The sequence below is a fragment of the Trypanosoma equiperdum genome, assembly GCF_001457755.1.
Source record: "Trypanosoma equiperdum strain OVI genome assembly, contig: ctg_586, whole genome shotgun sequence".
Classification (NCBI taxonomy): Eukaryota; Euglenozoa; class Kinetoplastea; order Trypanosomatida; family Trypanosomatidae; genus Trypanosoma; species Trypanosoma equiperdum.
Window position 1 is genome coordinate 15251 of NW_027124516.1, and position 19012 is coordinate 34262.

Consider the following 19012-nt stretch of genomic DNA (forward strand, 5'->3'; position numbering starts at 1 on the left):
CAAATATTGACGAAAAAAGACAACCAGCTGCGAAACAAAGAAGCAGGTGCGAGGTACGAGTGAAAAAGTGGCAACAAACCATTGGATAAACGGATAAATGAGCAAGCGCTCAACCCCTTGAAGGACGGCAGAATATCACACAAACAGTTCTCCGCGAGGTCGATACGACGTTTATCAGTAGGAGGGAATGGTGTACTGAGAAAGCGGTTAAGATAGTAAACAACAACAACACATAAAACAAAACTTTCCGGAAACATGAAACATTCCGCAGAATAATCATTCGGTTGCCGACACGAAATCTCATCCCCGCGTGCCGAGTTGCACTTGAAAAATAAAAAGTAACGAAACGCCAACAAGAATAACGCAGTGTTGACAACGGAGAAAGGGGGAAAAGAAAAAAACACCGTAGACTGAGCTGTGGAGAAGGAGGGAGTAGAGAACAACGAAAAACGCAAGCGGGAGAAGAGAAAGGAGATAAAAAGAAGGAGGAAAGCGCGTTACTAACCACAACAACAGGATTCTTTACTGCCACGGAATGGGCACGCCTTGACGCGTTTTGCCCACAACATAATTGAAGCTCCTCCTTCCTCCTCCTCTCTTTCCATCACCACGGCGCACTCATCTCAGGCAAAAGCACCTCTACTGGAGCTTTTGGAAAAGTTACACGAACGGTTGTGCCGCTTCCCGGGGTGGTGTAAATGTCAATGCGCCCATTCCAGAGATCCATATACACTTTAGAGACGGGTAAACCAAGACCGAACCCGCTGATGAGTTGGCACAAGGAAGTATTTGTGGACCAGCCAAACTGCCAAAACTTGCCGGCGACCTCGAGGCTGACACCATCGGCAGTGTCCACCACATCAACGATAACGTGCGTGTCGTTTGTTGCAAAGTACACCTTCAACTCCATGTCTGTTGCCTTCGACATAAGCGCCACACAGGCGTTCTTTATAATCTCTCTAAAGACATACGCAAGGTGTCCCTCAACAGAACGAACCACATCTGACGGCTGAGCTTGCGGTCCGCAGCCGGGTCGGGCCGTAGGGGAAACAGTTATGCTTGAAGTCGCTAATTGGCCTGCGGGAAGGGTGGTGAAGAGGTTAGGCCGCTCCTCAACCGTTATTGCCAGCGAACCACCGTGAGCGGCCTGCACCACACGTGTGTAAAGATCAATAACAACCATTCCCGCATGCTGCAAAAGTGAAGCAACACACGGGTCGACACGAATAACGGGGCCAAACCGCCCCGGCCCAACGAGATGGAGCAAATGTTCATGGATCACACGCCATGAAACGCGGCGGCGGCAAAAACAATAGATCCAGTAATTGACGTCCGGCGAATTGATACACTTCTCGTTAACAGCAACGTCCAGCAAATTTTCCCGCGGACGCAGACCCTCCAGCAAGTCAATGAAGCGAGTTTGCACGGAATCTTGTGCGTCTTCTGAGAACTCCAACGCCTTGTCGACGCCTTCCCCATCACTAATTTCGCTAGACAAAGTGGAACCAACGTCGCAAACCTTGTCACTCTCCGGTTGCTGGAGATACGGATCAACCATCTCTGTCAAGGCGACACATCGCTCAAACTCACTCTTGCAAATACTCTCCAGTGGAACCAACTGAGCGGCGGTTTCACGGTCCAAATTTCGTTTCAGGATTTGGCTCGCGAAAGCTCGGTAACTGCGTGCCGTACGAGCGGTCAGTTGCTCAACAGCGGCGCGTATATGCTGGCGGTCATTCCCTTTCATGTCGCGCAAGTCCATAGGACGGAGTGGTACCTCTAAAAACTTCTTTAGAGCTCGGTTACTGCATCTCGGTGTTGCTGAAGCGAAAAGACATCTCATACTACCTGTTCTGGTTATGTTAATGAGCACGGAAGAAGAAGGATAAAAAAAAAACGAAACGGAAGAAATAAATGCACGAACTTACTCAATCCCCTCACCGACTCGACTGGTTGCTTCAGCACCCTTTGCCCTCCATGTGAAGCCGGGAGTAAACAAAATAAGTGAAAACCATATGCAAGTACATTTGATTGTCAGGCGGCTCCCCCTCCCCTACCCAACAACAAAAAAAAAACGATCATCTCCCCTTTGTAGCGCGTGGACACCATGTATTTAGCTTCCGTCACCACCAGTTAGGTTGACTGGGATGCTAAAGTTGATCTTCCACCGTTGCCACATTTTGGTAACGGATGCACACACCTTTCTTTTGCAAGGGCAGCGGGGTGAGAGCAAGTGGAACGGGGAGGGAAAATATATACAAAAACAAACAGCCGTCGTTAAGGAGAGCCTCGTTACGGTTTTCCTTTAGACAATTCATATGCCTTCCTCCCTGCCTCACGTTCTCGTCCTATAACTTGCTCCAAGTCTGACCACAACCGCGCTTCATCCACCAAATGCTGCTGCACTCCGGAATCGTACCAATCGACGTACAACCTACGCCGTTCCTTACCCTTGACAACTCCGTGCTCTATCCATTGCAACTTCTCTAGTTCCTCCATGCCAAAAGCCCAATTGTCAATTATGATGTGTCTTATCTCGTCCTGCTTTTTCCCTAAAGCCTCCCTCTCCTCTCGTTGTCTCCGCTCCTCCTCAAAACGAGCTTTGCGTTCCTCCTCTGCTCGGGTTAAGTAACGAAGTGCGAGATTGGTGGCAACTATCTCTCCATCAACACGAACATGCGGAGAGGCCTCTTGTTTGGCGATGTCCCTTGCTGTTGGCGGATACTCCTCACCAAGAAGAGAAATCCGCCGCTGCACATCAGCCGCCAAACGCTCCTCCTCCGTTTTCGTCTCATGGCGACACCAAAGCAGTGTGCAGTCTGCCAAATGTACACCTGCCGCCTCGATATTATTTCTCATTCTTTCTTGGCGGAAAGTTATACACACACTAGTACAAAGCACGGAAAACGTGAGTAAGCGTACATAAGCACCGCAAAGAAAGGGAATAAACCCATCATTGAAGGAGAAACCACAAGGAAATATGGAAGTAGGAGAGGAAACAAACTGCCTCAATTCGCACTATAACATCAACAAAGGGGAGTGACATCAGGCACGTTATGCGTAGCCTCTAGTGCACGTGTAAGCGCTTGCTTGGAGCATTTTGCCAATACGCGCACAGCAGCAGCAGCGACACATCTCTCTAGCTCCCCATATGGAGAACATGGACATCACCAACAAAAAAATCAGTAAGAATGGTGTTGGTAGGCAGACAAAACTACAACACACAGGCACAAAAACACAAACACAGGCACCGGCAGCCAAACAGTCACAGAAAATCGAGACAGTTACGAACTTTTTTTCTTGAAATAAAAGTTTGAGTTCTCCTCAACACAAACACAAACATGCAAATCCTCCGCACTAACGTCACAAGAAGAACTCGTCGACAATGCTCGTGCCACAGCCCTCCTTGTTGCACAACGCTCCTACGCCAGCTAATGCATTTGCAACGACTTTATGAACCCTGTGGAAATTCTGCTCCGCTTGTGGACTTCGCGCTACAACAAGGATGCGCCAGATGGGAGTATGGTTGTCCACTTGCTGTATTTTCTCCACACGGAGTTCAACACTAAGGGATGTGGAGCCCCGGTAAAGCTCCGCCACAAATTCGGGCTCTATACTTAGAGATTTGGTCAGGATCATGTGCGGCGTTCCGACCTTTGAATTGAAACCAGGAAACACAGACTGGAGCTGCGAAAATGTGGTAATACGATCCTTATCCTTCGTGGCAACATTGGTTTCGTACAAAAATAACCGCGTGTTGTCGACAGTAATCGCCTTCACGCGGTACGAAGCTTTCTCATAGTCCACGTTCGGGAGGGCCTCCATCGATATTGTGCGCTCGGGGTCACACAAAGAATGATCAATGTACAACAATTTCCACAGTACAACTGAGGCAAGGCCCGACTGTCGCGCGAGACGAAAGCCTGCACTCTGCAGCGTCGCTTGGGACGTGTCGAAAACATCAAGCTTTATGGCCTGATGACTTGCGGCGACTTCCACGGGTACGACTCGTACACCACTAATACCGAGAGAAGCAACAATTGTATCCAGCACGGTACTGTTATTTGAGCCGAACCGGCCGTACATGCTGTGAATTGCCATACTTGCTTGTGTCTGGCACGTTGCCACCCTCGTTTGCATCGACGCAACCAGCACGACAAAAGCGATAGCGACGGCAGTGAAGATGAGAAGAAAACTCGTTAAGCGCTGTTGGAGCTCGACTACCTCTCGTCGGTTAAAAGCAGCACGGTGTTCGGTGTGGCCCATCACTACCGCTTGTTGTGGAGCTTTCGCTAAGGAAAAGAACGATAGTTGCAGTGGCGGATGTCCTTCCACAAGGAAAACGACGATGCGAGTAAGGGAGAACGGAATAGTTTCCCTCCAACAAATACGAACTAAGAAAGGGGCGGAAAGAAGGAGGAAGGGCAAGAGTTTAAGTACAAAACGGAAGACAACTGAGTAATGTATAGGGACATCTGTGCATACACATGCTGATGGCAGTAGCAGTGGTATGGGGAAAAAATTATGAAAAGGGAGAGCAGCCACGACAACGGTGTAGGTTACATGTCTTTCTACAGATTAATGGTATTTCCCTCGTCCCTTTTCGTATCCATACATATAGGAGCTGGAGGCGATGCCCAGAAACAAGTATCGTTGGAAGGGTAGAAAAGAGATGGACAGATAAATATATGTAAAAGAAGTGGTGAGGGGGGATAAAGTAAGCAAAGACAGCATCAAAGTGAAGGAAAATACATGGTCTAAAATTATGGCGAGGATAGCGAATGATTATATACATGCAGGCTCAGTGGAACGGTGGAGAAGATCCTTCCCCGAACGTACCACTCTTTCTACCCATTCTCTATTTGTTATACGCAATGTTGCTTTTATCACATCTCTCTCGGCACTCCCACAGTTCTTGTCCCCATCACCATCTCATTGCATTTTTTTCTATCTCTTGCCTTTACTTCGAAGGTTTTACTTCGACCCTCCCCAAAACAAAAGGACACTTAGAAATTTAGCACACGTGCCCACACAAATGCCATCAGCAAGCCTGAAAGACTAGCGCCCAACAAAACAAACGAAAAATTACACCTCTATGAGTAAGAAGGGAAATCAAAACCAGAAAAGAAAAAAAGGAGGGAGAAGAAAAAATCAAAAAAAATACACTACTCATCTGAATCGAGAATGAGTGCGACCGACTCTAATGTCCACAAAGATGCGTGTGTGTCAGTTTTCAAGTCAGCCTCCAACACTAGTCCAACACCAGCCGCGTTACGCCGCTCGGAGGTGACGTACACTGGTGTTTTCAGCACCGATACAGCCTTAATCTTTGACACCTCCATCGGAATAATCTGCATGACAGGCATTTCAGCAGTCAAAACCTTCTTCACCTGTGGCGCGAGGCAGTGCCTCTCAGTGTCCCAGCGAGCCCCTTCGATGAAAAGCCCACACACGTACGCACCGTCCTTCGGTCTCTCCTTCACATCATTAGGGGAAAGATAGCGAGTCACTGACATCACCACCGAAGAACGGTCCAGAGGCCACTTGTAGCGCCGGCATGTCACCTGCACAAGCGCAGATATATACGATTCAGGCACCATGAGGCCGGTAAGCCACATACATTTCGGTTCACCATGAGTGGCCCAATCGACATACTGCTTACAACGCTTCTGGAAATGAGCTAACCAGCGAACCAGCTTCTTCCTTGTGGCGGGTGCATACCGTCGCCACGACGACGGAAGATGGCCATTGTGTAAAGACGTCGCCAACTCATCAAGCTCACTACTCATGCCAATAATACCAGACAGTGCCTTCTGAAGCTCCTTAAGAGACAACACAATCACCACGACCAACCGATTCCACCGTTCGATCTCCTGTAAAAGCACGACCTGCGTCGGCTGAAGGTTTTCGTGACCACTCTCCGCTGCCTTCTCCTTTTCACTCCTCATTATGCTCTTGCGATCCAGTGGTTCTGGGATCTGTGCAAGTATCTCCTCCGTCAACTTCAACAAAACCTCCTCACGAGATTCCCCTCCCCCTGTCGCTGCCCGCACTGATCGCGGCATCATTTCAATAAGACTAGCCCACATACCATCCACAGCATTTCGCAGGTAACCCGTCTCCGCATTCGGGTGCAATCCAAAGACCTCAGGTGTATTATCCTTCGGGAAGGCCTCAACATGGGCCATCATCTGCTGAAGCAGCACTCGTTTGTTCACATCGTTGCTGTCGGCGGGGAGGCAGTAGTCGACTACGTCGTTCTTGAAGAAGTGGAACGACTGGAATGTGTCAAAGAGGAAATCGCCAAAGTACTCCTCAAGGTACGTCTTAACAATGCGTCTGTCCATGCTGTCGGTCACACGCCCACCATACATGACTTCACCAACTAGGTAACGCAACGTATCCCATGGAATAGGGTCGTCGTTCTGGTGGGCCTTAGCCAAGTACGTATCCAGCAACCGCATGGAGACGGAGAAGTCCGTCTCGTTAAAGTCGTACACAACGTTCCAGCCGATCTTTCCATACTTTCGTCGCTCCTGCACAACAGCGTGAAAGAAAGCCAATGCGAAGACAAGTGGGCGGAAGGCACTATGCGGACATTCTTCCAGTTGATCCTCCGTCACCTTGGAGAGAGTGTTCTTCATATTCATCTTCAAGCCATTGGGTGGCTCGTTCACCACCTTCAGAGACCGCTGCAAAATACCCATTGGGAAGTCACGACTCGGCTCAGTGGTGAGCCACAGGCGAAACTCCTCTTGAGGAGGTGTCTGGTTCATTCTCTCAATGACCTTCTCCAGCTCCTTCATCCACGTAGTGAGTAAGTGACAGTTCTGCAGCAATACCCAATGTCCTCGTCCCACACCAACCTCTACGAGCTTCATAGCCTCTTCTCCTTGTCCCTGACCAAGTGAAATGGGTCGCAGTTTCTGAATTCCAACCTCCTTCGTGGCCAACTTGATGATTTCATCCGTGGGGTTGGCACCAGGTGAAACGATGCAGACAATTGGGGACGTGGAAGAGCTCTTGTCCAGCACGTCTTTGTAGCTCAGAATCGGGGGTATAACGTACTCCTCACCAAGTAGTTCACAGTTACTAACGAAGTTGGAAACAGCAGTGTAGATACGGTCATGGCGGAAGCAACGGAGCAAACAGAGAAGCTGGAACTCGGTGATGCGCTCGCTGTACCCGGATGGAAGCGGATTGCTCGGGTCCTCGGGCCGATCCGCCGTCGCCCAAACACGCCATTCCTCGGAGTTATTGACAACATCGTCGCATACGTTTTCAAAAACCTCGCATGTGTGGGCCAACTTGCAAAGATCGTTCCATTGCCGCTCAGACATCCACTCAACCGTGTGTGGTGGGTAATCCTTCGACGCGAGCACACATCCGCGGAGGAAGAACTCCAACTCACTGTGGACCATCTGGTTTTCTTGAGTGAGAAGTCGGATAGCCATTTGGAAGGAAAGCATCAGTTTGTCCTTCTCGAAAATACCCATGCAAACGTAGCAGTAGAGATTGTAAGTAAGTGCGCGAATGATATTCCTCAACCGATCCTTTATTTCAAATGATGCGTCACTCTTTGTGATTGAATACCCGAACACATCGTGCAGGAAAGCAGAAAGTGAATACTCGTACATAGAGTTAATGACCGATAGCTCCGAGATGACAAAGTAGAGAACAGCTCCTCGGCGTGCCGCGGGACGATACTCCTGACGTGAAAGTTCTGTCACACGAGCTGTCTCCTTCGCCTGCTCGAGTTTCTGCTGCACTTCCGTGGCGCTGCTCTTAGTGTTCTCAAGTGTGGCGATAAGCTCGTCGTTGTCAAGAATGTTTCCAGTAGCAAGCGTTAGCTCTCGAATAAGCGTATCCTCTAATTCCTTCAGTTGCGCGCGGCTCTCAGCCATGGTTTGCACTAGATCCTCACTTTGCCTCTGTAGATCGCTACGTTCACTTGCTACAACGAAGTTCAACAACTGACTCTCGAGACCATCCTCCGTAACACCGTAGTTGATAACCATGGTTTTACCGAACACCTCTGCCGGGTACTCGGGATTGGGCAGTTTGGTGCATAAATACAGCTTGAAGTTCGAGTCCCATACGACATCCTTGTCACCCAAGCGAATGACAAGCTGACCTGAATCGTGTCTAAACTGGGGATCCAAGACCGAGTCAATAATTGGATCAATAAACTCATCCACACCTTCAAAGAGGAACGGATTGCCGTATTGAATAGCAAACTCCAAACGTTTCAAGAAGTCAGCATCACTAAACGAAGCACACTCGAAACGTGGGTTTGACTTGTGCTGCCGTTTAATCCAATTTACCGCCTGCATCTGTGGGTCAATGCAGAGTGGGAACCGAACTCGTCCTGCCTTCTTCCCGCGTCCAGGGGGTTGTGTGCTCATCGTGGTAAGAATACCATTTTGCACGGAGAGATCGTCAGACGGGAGACCGTCACTTGCCCACTGAGAAATGGACACCTCGTCGGTAAGGAGATGTTGGATTGTGAAACCCTCCGAAAGTGGAATGTTTCGCTCCCTAATATCCTTCAGCCACACACTCTCTAGCGCCTCTTGCCGATAGCTGAAGGTAAAGGCGCCAAGATATGAAAGGAACGCGGCACCTGCCAAGCAATCGCCTACTAACCTGTTCCTTACGTCACCAAGCGTCTCCTTCTGTTCCGCCCACCGCACACGTTCGGAACCAAAACCATCGAGCAACTTCCTAGCTGCATTTAGTCGTCGTTCCATCAGTGCCTTTTCTTGCTGAAGTCGCCGGGCTTCGCTCATACCGGCCTCAAGTCGTTCCTCAAGCATTCGCAAACCAGCTGTTAGATCCTGAATTTCATCTTGGCACGCAGCTAACTGCCGCTCCGCCTTGGCCTTGGCATCCTGAAGCTCACGCACACGAGCCTGCTTGGGTAGCACCTCCTTGGCGGTGTTCCAATACGCTTTCATTGCCTCAACCCAAATCATCAGCCCTGAAGCGGCCAAACTTACTTTTTTAAGGTCATTGGAGTTGACGGGAAACTCTTTGAGAATCCTATTGATTTCGTTGATTTTCCCCTGATTCAGTGTACCTGCAAGGGAATCAATATCAACCAAAGAACGGATGAAGTCATTCTGCCCCATCATTGTTCTACCCGACTCCCATGTGGCGGGAACTCCCTTCACGACGCAAACCATACGAACAACCGCCACAACACTCGCCGGTGGCTTGGCAAAGGATTTGAGCTCTGTAATACTCTTGGGGTTGATATGCTTAACTGCCTCTGTCGCCTCCTCAAGAGCCGGCATCGCAAGGGCAAGCACCTCTTGGGCCTGCGCACTCTCTCTCTCGATTTCTTCGTTCTGTACATTGAGCTCCTCCTCCATCACTAATGCCTCCGCCTTGCGCTTCTCATTCCGTGTCTTTTGGTCTTTAATCTCACTCGTCATGCGTTCGTTAATGTCTTGCTTCTCGCGCAGCGTCACTTCCTTCTCTGCAAGTTCCTCCTGAAGAACCTTCACATCCTCTTGTGCGTGGTCGAGTCTCTCAAGACCAATAGCGAACTTCTTCACGAGATCGTCAATGTCTTCACGGCGTGTGGTCAACAGTTTTGAGTAATTAGCAAGAAACCCTAGGAAGTTCTTTGGCGTCACGTAGTTATACCGCTTCAATTCCATCTGATACCGTGCGGACAAATCATCAGCCGTTACATGCACGTAAACCACATGATTAACTATAGAAGCCTTCACTTCCTCAGGAAGGTCCTCAGACTGAAGAATCCTCGTACCAACGGCTTCAAGCGCCTGTGGAGGCCACTTCTGAAACCAGTCGATTGTTGTGTTATTGATAAGTGCTGGGAAGCTCCGACATCGAGTACGCAGGACCTCCCCCGACGGACTCATTGAGAGCACCACGTGCAAATTATCACGGCAACGCGAGACAAAGGCCGTCCATTTGTTGTCCTTCGACGGTGCAAGTTTGTTCGCCTCAAGTTCCCGCAGCACACTGTTGTACAGAGGCTCCTTTTCTTCCTCTGTGAAGAGAGCTGGAACCATACCGGAGGCAAGCATGTTGTTGATAAGCTCGAGAAACCCTTCCTCCTTGACGTGGCTATCCATAAAGAGGAAAACAACTTGTTTCTGCTGAACGCCAACTCGAGTGTAGAGTCGCTTCAGGTCCTCGCGAAAACAGTCCTCGTTGTAGTTACGAGAGAGAACCACCTCGAACACCTCCATCTGGCATATCGCGGCGGCCAATCGGGTGAGTGACTGCTTACCACTACCACCAACACCAACAAGTAGGCAGTTACCGCGCGGGAGTGATATCACACGTGTGATCCGGAGGAGGTGATCCAATGCCATGTCAAACATCACTAGATCCATTTTCTTTGTTGGAGTGTTAACCTCATCCAACATCGCCTCCACTAACTGACGCGCCTTCGAGTACTCGGCCCCAAAATCCTCATATATGTGCTTCCGGGGGTCTTCACTATCCACAACAAAGTCACCAAAGTCACCGAACATCAAGGGATCTGCAATTGCAGACTCGGCAACATCTGGGAAGTGTCTTCTAATTTCTTCCTCCACGGCACGTGACACAAACCCCTTGTCGTCCTCATCCGACATACGATCGACAAAGACACGGTAAATCTCATTTCGCCACAACCGCACAACGCTCTGTCGGGTAGGGAACTTCTCTGGCGTGGCACGGCAGAGACCCTCGTATACTCGTGAGAAATCTCGCAAATTGAAGATGTAGTGGAACTTCGCTGGGGTTGCAGGAAGGGATACGAACAACCGTTGGTAGAGGTTGAGCGTCATAGTGGTGAGTGGTATGGACATATCTGCCACCTCCTTTGACATCGACTTATAAGCGTCGGTGAGAATTTGACCGTATATAGTGTTGATCGATTCATCGGAAGGAAACAAAACGTTAAACACCGTGAAGAGTGATACGAAACGGGGATCAAGAGCATTACGACCACCTCCAGGAGGAGCCATGGCTGATACGAACTGCGTGTCACGCACATTCTTGAAAAGCAAATCTTTGCGGTCGTACCACGACTGGTGCTCAATGAGAAGTTTAAGGAAGGCAATAGGCTGCTGCGTACCATATAAGTCTACCTTGGGCATATTTATGTCGTCGATAAAAACAACAAGCCGCTTCTTCGCTGGAGGTCCGAGAACGGTGTTGGTGCGTTTCTCAATATTATCCTCCATAGCCCTCTGAGCATCGAGGCTGGTAGTACGAGAACTGAAGTTCATCTCGAGAATCATTTCCTCAAGGTGTACATCTCCATCAGTGTCCATCTCCAGGGACTTCTGCTTCAACTGACGAAGATATGTTTGTATGGTTACCGTCTTAGCAGTGCCACTCTTACCGACAAGCATGACAGGAGTGCGGTTCAGTACAATTTTGTTCAGCAGCCACATATTACGCTCCGTATCGGGTGTACCGACGAGTAGTGAGCCAAACTTTGCCCCTGGTGGTCGCTCGAAGGGGCACACAAGTACGTGCCACGGCTTCCAACGGTTGTCCTCAAGATCAAAGAAGTAGTCGTACATTGTTTTACGCTCTGGAAGAGAGCCGCTTCCAACAAACCGAGTAAGGAACTTGTCACCAACGTCTTGCATGTTCCACCCGGTAATCTTCTTCAAAAACTTATCGAATCGCAGTCGATCTTCCTCAGTGGTGATCAGGGCGCCGAAGCTCCAAACAGAGCAAAAAATGAAGACACATTGCAGCGCCTTTGGTTCGAGCGACGTCTTCTGAGATGATACAGTGTCAATTAAGGTAGTCAACTGCCGCACCATGTTTAGGTCAGAGGTAGGTATAACTGCCTTCGGAGGATCCGAAATCTCCTCTCCATCAATGCCTTCAAGCACAAAGTTGATGAGGGGTTCAATGTATTTGTCAATCAGTTCGTTGAGGGTTTCTAGCTCATCCCTCGGGCGGTTTAACTTCCAAGAGTGCATGAACGGTTTCCAACCGAGGTTTATGGGATCCAGGAAGACCATACCCACACGTGACACGGTGGCAGGGGACGCGTACTGAAGGTCACCGACTTCAAAGAGAAGTGAACTTGTTGGCAAAAGACGGATACGTTCACCGTTGGGAAGTGTAAGTAATTTGTTGTCGTCCATCACAGAATTCATGTCCTCAACCCATTTAGCGTCCACATCACCGTCGAAAACTACATACCGCCGCTCTCGCTCGCCTCCTTCCACAGGTCGGTTGATGGCACGGAAAATGTTTGAGAAAATACCATCAGCCCAGCTGCGAGTCATTGGGTCCATTACACCGTACAGAACAGTTGTAGGTTGCGCCTTAGGATTCACGACAAAAAGTTTTGTCTGGAGACCGAGTTGTGTCTGAGACTTACACAAACAGTCAATAACAGTCGACTTACCGCCACCGGTGGGTCCTACGACCATCGAAGTGTGTCGAGTTTGCATTGTTTCATATAACTGGACAACCTTATCAACCTGTTTGGCATCGATGTAGAACCCCTTGTCCTTGAATACCTTTGTCGCAGCCCGAGAAAGATTTTCCTGAGGCGCACGCGTAGGATCAAGACCGGGGAATAAATCGCCGATAAGACCCTTGAAGAGGGGCTCATCTTCCGCAACGAACTTGGGAGTGTTCATGTCACGTAGCGCCCGCATCAGCACAGCTTCCTCCGACAAATCGGGTGCGCCTCGTTTCAGTTGCCCTGCCATCGCCAGCACCGCCTTTAGTGCCCTAAGACCCCAATCGTAGTGGTGCTGCTTCGAAAGTTGTCCGCGAGCGAGTTGATAGAGCGTCACCATCTTCTTTGCAAGTTCACGAGCGGTGGCAAAGCCCTCTGAGAAGAGCATATTCTCGGCAATAAGCTCCATATCGGGAACCACCATCACCACAGGACGGAAAAGAGCCTTCAGGTTGTCTGGAAGCTCCACGCGACCAGCGTAACCCGGGTTCATGGTGATGAAAACACCAACGGTCGGCACAAGTCGTATCATTGTATCTCCGAAAAGAAATTCCTTTTCCCTCGTCTTCAGTGCACTCTGGATACTACGCAACTGCTCGGACACCACGGAAAGTACCGGTAACTCAATACGGTTGAACTCGTCGAAGCAACCCCACGAACCGGACTGCGATAAGCCAGAAAAGATTGTTCCCATAGCTTTGTAGTCAAGACCCTCTCCACAGTTGAAAACAACACAATGAATGGACATCGCCTTCGCCAGATCCTTCACAGATTCAGTCTTTCCCGTCCCTGCAGGGCCACCAGGAGCTCCGCCAAGGTAGAATGATAACGCCTGCGTAAGTGTCATGAAGCACCGATCAGTTAACGGTGTGATCACGAGGCGGCCGTTGAGTCCCATGTATTCATAACCATACTTAAAGTGACCTGTGCACTGCCGAATAGCACATGTGTCGCCATCCCGCTCCCAGTAGAATCGTAGCTGCGACTCCCAGTCGAATTCACGCACATCCGTTATGGAATCCCTTACAAACCGATCCACAATGTCGCGACCGTGGACATCCACAATAATCAGTGTGTTTATCTTCTTGGCGTACTGCTTATCTATGTCTTTATCCATCTCCCCCACCAAATCAATCAGTTGACGTGTTAGCTTACCCGAGAGATCCTTGACTGCATTTTTCTTCCCCTTCTTCACTGCGTTGAAGGAATCCTCAACCTCAAACGTCCACCAGATCTTCGCACCCGTGAGGGTCACCATGCCATGATTCTTCTTCACCCAGTCCAAACGGGGCATCCGTGGGTAATAGTAAACACCTCCTTTAAGAAGATCATGCAGTGAGGCGTGTGTCTCGTCCAGTACAGCCTGCAGCCACTCTTCCACAGGTGTATCTTCGGTTCGCACCTGTCTATCGAAGTTTAGTCGTTCACCCTCCTGTGACTCCACGCCACACACCGTATCATCATCCTCATTCTTGAATATAATCCGCGCAGAGTTGTCAAACATCTTCAGCATATGGTCCTGCACCGCTCTCGCCCTATTGGCAGCCAGAATGGATAACAATTCGTCATCCGAAATGAAGTAAAACCTTGGAAACATGCGTCGCTTCGTCTCGAGGAAGTTTGACAGATCCTTCTGGCACTCTTCAAGTTTCTCCTCAAGGTAACGGAACTCATCCAAGCGCCCACCGACGTTGCAGCACACGTCCACGTTAGGGGCTGCTGCCGTTTCATTCATAATGCGAACAAACCTCTTATCTAGTTCATTGAACTTCGCTGACTCCTTCGGTAGTTGTTGGGCTATGTCGTCACTACCCCTAAAGATAGACTCCAAATACTGCCACTTCATTTGCACTACAATCCAGACGGCCATCACATCGTTAATCGTGGCCAGTTTCTTTTCCCATAACTTCACCTCATCCATGAACGGTTGCGCCCACTTCACGTTGGCGATGGACTGCATCTTGAGAATGTTATCATCAACTGCCTCTTGTATCTCGCTCGTGTCGCTGAGGACATGGCACCGCACTTCCCCTTTGCGCGGCTCGTAGGGAACAGATACGAACTCCGCTTTGAACCAAAACTCCTTCACAGATGTAATATCCTTTTCAACAGCTTGCTCTCTCGCGGCAGATAACACAATACCATCAATTTCATCAGAAAATCGGTACAACTCCATTGCAATGAAATCATCCAGAGTAATCTGCTCGACAGCAAACTGCTTCGATGTAACGCGCATTAACTCAACCCAGTGTCGCTGCTTCAGTGCGGGGCTTTTAAGCTTTGCCAAGAGGGGTAGCGAAGAGTAAAAATTTGCAATAACCTGCTGTACATCCGCAAACGGCTCCACATCACCATGCGTTCTTCCCAAAACACGAGCTTGCTTCACCTTTTCTTCCGTCGTGCTCTGCAAGTCTTCTAGAAGAAGATCCTTCCAACTGCTTCGATTCCAACGCTTCAGAACCGCAACCCATTGAACGTACAAGTCATACACAGTTTCAACCTTAGTCAACTCTTCATTGAGCTGTTGCAAATGAGTATGACCTGTGAGAGGTAAATCAAATAACTTTTCTGCCTTCGTCAGCTGTTCTCTCCTAGCTTGGAGCTGCACAAGATGCTCACGCCACTCCTTCCTGAGGCGGTTACCCTCTTGCAGGTCGATACCAGCACGACCTGGACCCTTCTTACGGAACTCCTTAAGCACAGCCTTACCTTTTACAAGAAAATTCTCCACCTCGTTGCGCGTGTGCTCTCTAAACTGCATTTTCTTTGGCTCTAACGCCTTCTCTGTTTCGTGCACTCTCGCCAACGTACACTCCCACAAGTCGTGAAGGTCCATTGCTTGCTTCAACTCACGGGGATCCACAGAAACACCGAAGTGCATGATGGACTCGTATATGTACTTGATGTCAATAATGTCCTGTTCTACATCCAAAGAGAAGGCGCGCGCATCGTGCATGACCTCCAAAACAAATTTCAAATCCTCAATCTTCTCGCACTGCCTTTCCAAATCCTGGTTGACGCGGATAATGCTGGAGTACCGCTTTTGCATGCGAGCACGAACAGTTTCATTCAACTGCGCACCTTCCATAGCAATCCACTGATGCACATGCTCTACCAAATCGGAGTAGAAGGTACTTTCGTCGCAGCGCATAAAACCAAAGTCGTGAATGTGCTTCTCAGCATCGAAATCAGCAATCATGTTGAAGTACAGCTGGAACTTCGCATCGTAGTCAATCCAGTGGAACTGGTTCTTTGCCTGCTGTTCCACAGAAAGTTTCTTGTCGGAAAGATAAACAAATCGATACCTTTGCAACAGTTTGATGTTTGTTGCGAGTGCGGAGAGATGGGTTTGAATTGTTCGGTTGATGATGGCCTGCAGCCGGTACACCTGAGACAAGTTGTTAATGTCCTGGTAGTATGTGAAGAGTGTTTCGTGCTCTCCCTCAGGGGGCCGCGGTACCAGCTCTCCCTGTGTAAACTCAATACATGTACCCCGCATCCATCGCCGGAACCGTTGAGTGGATGCAATTATTCCCGCCTGCACCTTGTGAAATGCACTCGTGATTTCCTGCTGGGGTGGAGAGTAGGTCGGTTCTGTCGTCAAGAATATCATTACCTTAAACAATGGTGGTCGCTTTGCTGATGAAGAACTCACACGGTAACCGAGCATCTTGGCAAAGGCCACAAGCGAACTAAGCACCATCTTCGTCACGGCCTTCCATATGCGGTGTTCCCAGTGATGGTAGTAACTCTCCAGTAGGAGGCATTTCCCCGTGTGGGTGCCGACGAGTTGACTCTCCACCTTTGTCAACAGTGGCTTCGCTGTGCTATACGCACGGAGACATCCATCAACTAGGTCTGCACGGCGCCGCTCTATTGTCTCAACAAGGACCTGCAGTTCCGGCAATTCGCCCCCTGCCTGCAGCAACCGTTCGTACTCGGGCATGAGTCTTGTTGAGCCGATTTTATTTACAACCTGTGTCTGGATATGATCGGCTCGCTTGCGCACCTCGCGACTTAGGTTCCGAAATTTGGTGATTGCACGTTCACAATTCAACACGAAGTCAGGAATACCCAAACTGGTCCAGTTGATGTCGTGTAGCCCGGGCTCCAGCGCCTGTCGAAGCTCACGGATGTTCCTCGCCAAAATAACACGCTCTGGGCCCTCAAGTGCATTCTGCAACTCATAGTTGAAGTTCAGTAGCATTGCCTTCAAGGCATCCACATTTGCATGGTACGATTCATCCTGCAGAGTCACATTGAGCGCCTCTTGTGGTACCTCAAAACCCAGTCGATCCAAATACTTCGCCTCCCTTATCAGGTTGAACAACTCAATATCAAAATTTGTCACATACGTGTTATCACTCTCCTTCACGATGATATTCATCTTGAGAGAAGCCGTTGTGCCCTGTCGTACACGCTCACCCCACTGCATGAAACGAGAGGTGGCATAATCTTTCATCTGCTGAGCCACTTCAGCGTACTTTGCTCTCACCTGCTTCCCCATGTGGGTGTTAAGCATCCCCTCCTGTTGGAAGCGGATAATAGGTTTCTTGAGGCGTTGGAACAGTGAAGTACTCCAGTGAATGGCACCTGCAACGGGAGGTTGATTCTTCGTCAGCGGTGGATTATCTTTCAGCTGCACAAATATATTCCGAACACGATTTACTTCGTTGAAAAACTGGGCGAGAATACGGTCAGCCTTCTCCAGAAGGAGCGAAGCAGTGTCAAATGCCTCCCCCACGCGCTGCGGCCGCGAACCAATGCATTTAAACGAGAGCAGCAGCTCAAAGGCGGACTCGGCGCTGCGCAAATCGTCGTCGAATATCTTGTTTATAAAGTCAGATACCTCACGATCAAGATTGGCCACCATATTGACGAAGTTAGAGAACACTAGTTGCCAGTTATGTGTTGCCTTCCTTTCGAAGGGGTCAAAAGTAAGAGACTCGAAAGGTCGCTTGACTCTTTCCACATCCTTCAGGATACGCTCGATTCCACTCGTGTCCGTCAGTACTGTTTTTAACTGGGCGCCAAGAACCATTGTGTAGTATTCCACAGTCTCTATTACCTCTAGTAAGTCTGTGCACCGATCGGACATGTAATCTGTGGTTTCAAACAAACGTTTTTGGTTGAAGTTCCACGGCTGCTCGCGCTCACTGGAGTTAATTTCCTCCTGGGTGCCAAGGTATGCCGCCTTCCACTTCAGAAGGCATTGCTGTCCCTCGGTAACTACGGCCTTGGCCTCTGCGAATGGTAGACTCAGTATTCTGTGAAAGTCAATGTGCTGCGAGACCTTCTGGGATATTAATTTCGCAACCTTCTCTAGAAGTCCAACCATGCGCTCCTCCGTGCAGTAGTAACGAGAAATAATCCACACCATCCGCACGCCAGTCATCATAGATGAAAGCGTGTCAATAATGGGTTGTAACGAGCCAGTCACAGGCGTCACACCGTGTAGCGTTCGAAAGTGGCGATCTAGGGTACCAAGGAACTTCACGTTATCTTTAGCCTCCGCGTAGTAGCGGAAAAACTGTTGAATCGTCGAAGATATAAGGTGGTAAGAGTTACACTCAGCCTCCTTGGCTACTTTCATAATTAATTTCGCTTCTGGGGAGTTGATCTGCTCATAAAGAGCACTGATAGTGCTGTACTTCTCACGCCAATATTCAATCTCTCCCAATGGCCCCTCCTTCTGTGGATCAAGGGACATAGCCAAGCTGATTTCTGCTTGCCACTGCCCGACCGTAATATCCACCTGTCGAATGATATCTTCGTTTGCAAGAACAGAACTGATGCCTGCATCAGAGTTATCCATTGACAACAACATCTGTGGAATCATGAGGCGGCGCTCAGCACAAACCTGGCTTCGGAACCCCGTCATTTGCATTTCAATTCGTTGCACCCAATTTAGCACTTCTGTATACAGATACTTGTTTACAGCCTTCTTTGTGGCGATGAACCTAGTTTTTCCCGATTCAGCTTCCACATCCTCCACGAGGGGTTTGTAGACGTGTTTCAGTAGTTTCAAGAATGTAACCAACGACGGTACGATCATGCCTGAGACTTCAAATGCCTTATGGATAGGACACTGTGGATCTGTTTTCCAGTCCTTTACCACCTCCCGTGGCAATTTTACATACTCCATACGAACAAAAAATACACATCTAGTGCGGTCTTGCGGAAAATTGGCAGAGTCGGTGATGTTCGTGTTTACAACTGCGTCAGTTGTAACTGCAAGCTTTACTCGGTTGCCACCGGTACCCTCTTGTCGCCCCATAGTAAGCGTCTCCTGCCGATTTTCCGTTGGTAAGGCCTCGGTAGCTGTGACAGCAATGAATGACTCACGTTCGGTGTCGAACACAGTGAGGATTTGTTGTAATGCTACCTCGTCATTGAATAAAGTTTGGATAGCAGCGTCACTTACGCCCCAGAGGCAGCCCTTCACGCGCGAAGCGAACCACTCCAGGCGGGGGTCGTCCCCGTAATCCATCTCTTCATTCCCGTTCATATGAATAATATAACTTCTGAAGTATGAGAGGAAAACCAAAAAAAAAA

At 49.2% G+C, this 19012-nt stretch overlaps 4 protein-coding genes across 4 annotated transcripts; all 4 read right to left on the reverse strand.

Moving 5' to 3' along the window:
• Window positions 1-604: 604 nt before the first annotated feature.
• TEOVI_000265900 (Histidine kinase-, DNA gyrase B-, and HSP90-like ATPase, putative) lies at window positions 605-1843 on the reverse strand (the record flags this gene model as incomplete). The annotated part of the gene is made up of 1 exon (XM_067225697.1): window positions 605-1843. One exon carries the CDS (start codon window positions 1841-1843, stop codon window positions 605-607), a length of 1239 nt encoding a protein of 412 aa, XP_067081798.1.
• A 449-nt stretch (window positions 1844-2292) lies between these two features.
• Window positions 2293-2859, reverse strand: TEOVI_000266000 (uncharacterized protein; the record flags this gene model as incomplete). The annotated part of the gene is made up of 1 exon (XM_067225698.1): window positions 2293-2859. One exon carries the CDS (start codon window positions 2857-2859, stop codon window positions 2293-2295), a length of 567 nt encoding a protein of 188 aa, XP_067081799.1.
• Window positions 2860-3363: 504 nt separating this feature from the next.
• On the reverse strand, window positions 3364-4266 carry TEOVI_000266100 (uncharacterized protein; the record flags this gene model as incomplete). The annotated part of the gene is made up of 1 exon (XM_067225699.1): window positions 3364-4266. The coding sequence occupies one exon, from the start codon at window positions 4264-4266 to the stop codon at window positions 3364-3366; it is 903 nt and encodes a 300-aa protein (XP_067081800.1).
• An 899-nt stretch (window positions 4267-5165) lies between these two features.
• Window positions 5166-18965, reverse strand: TEOVI_000266200 (Cytoplasmic dynein 2 heavy chain (DYNC2H1), putative; the record flags this gene model as incomplete). The annotated part of the gene is made up of 1 exon (XM_067225700.1): window positions 5166-18965. One exon carries the CDS (start codon window positions 18963-18965, stop codon window positions 5166-5168), a length of 13800 nt encoding a protein of 4599 aa, XP_067081801.1.
• Between the last annotated feature and the right edge of the window lie 47 nt (window positions 18966-19012).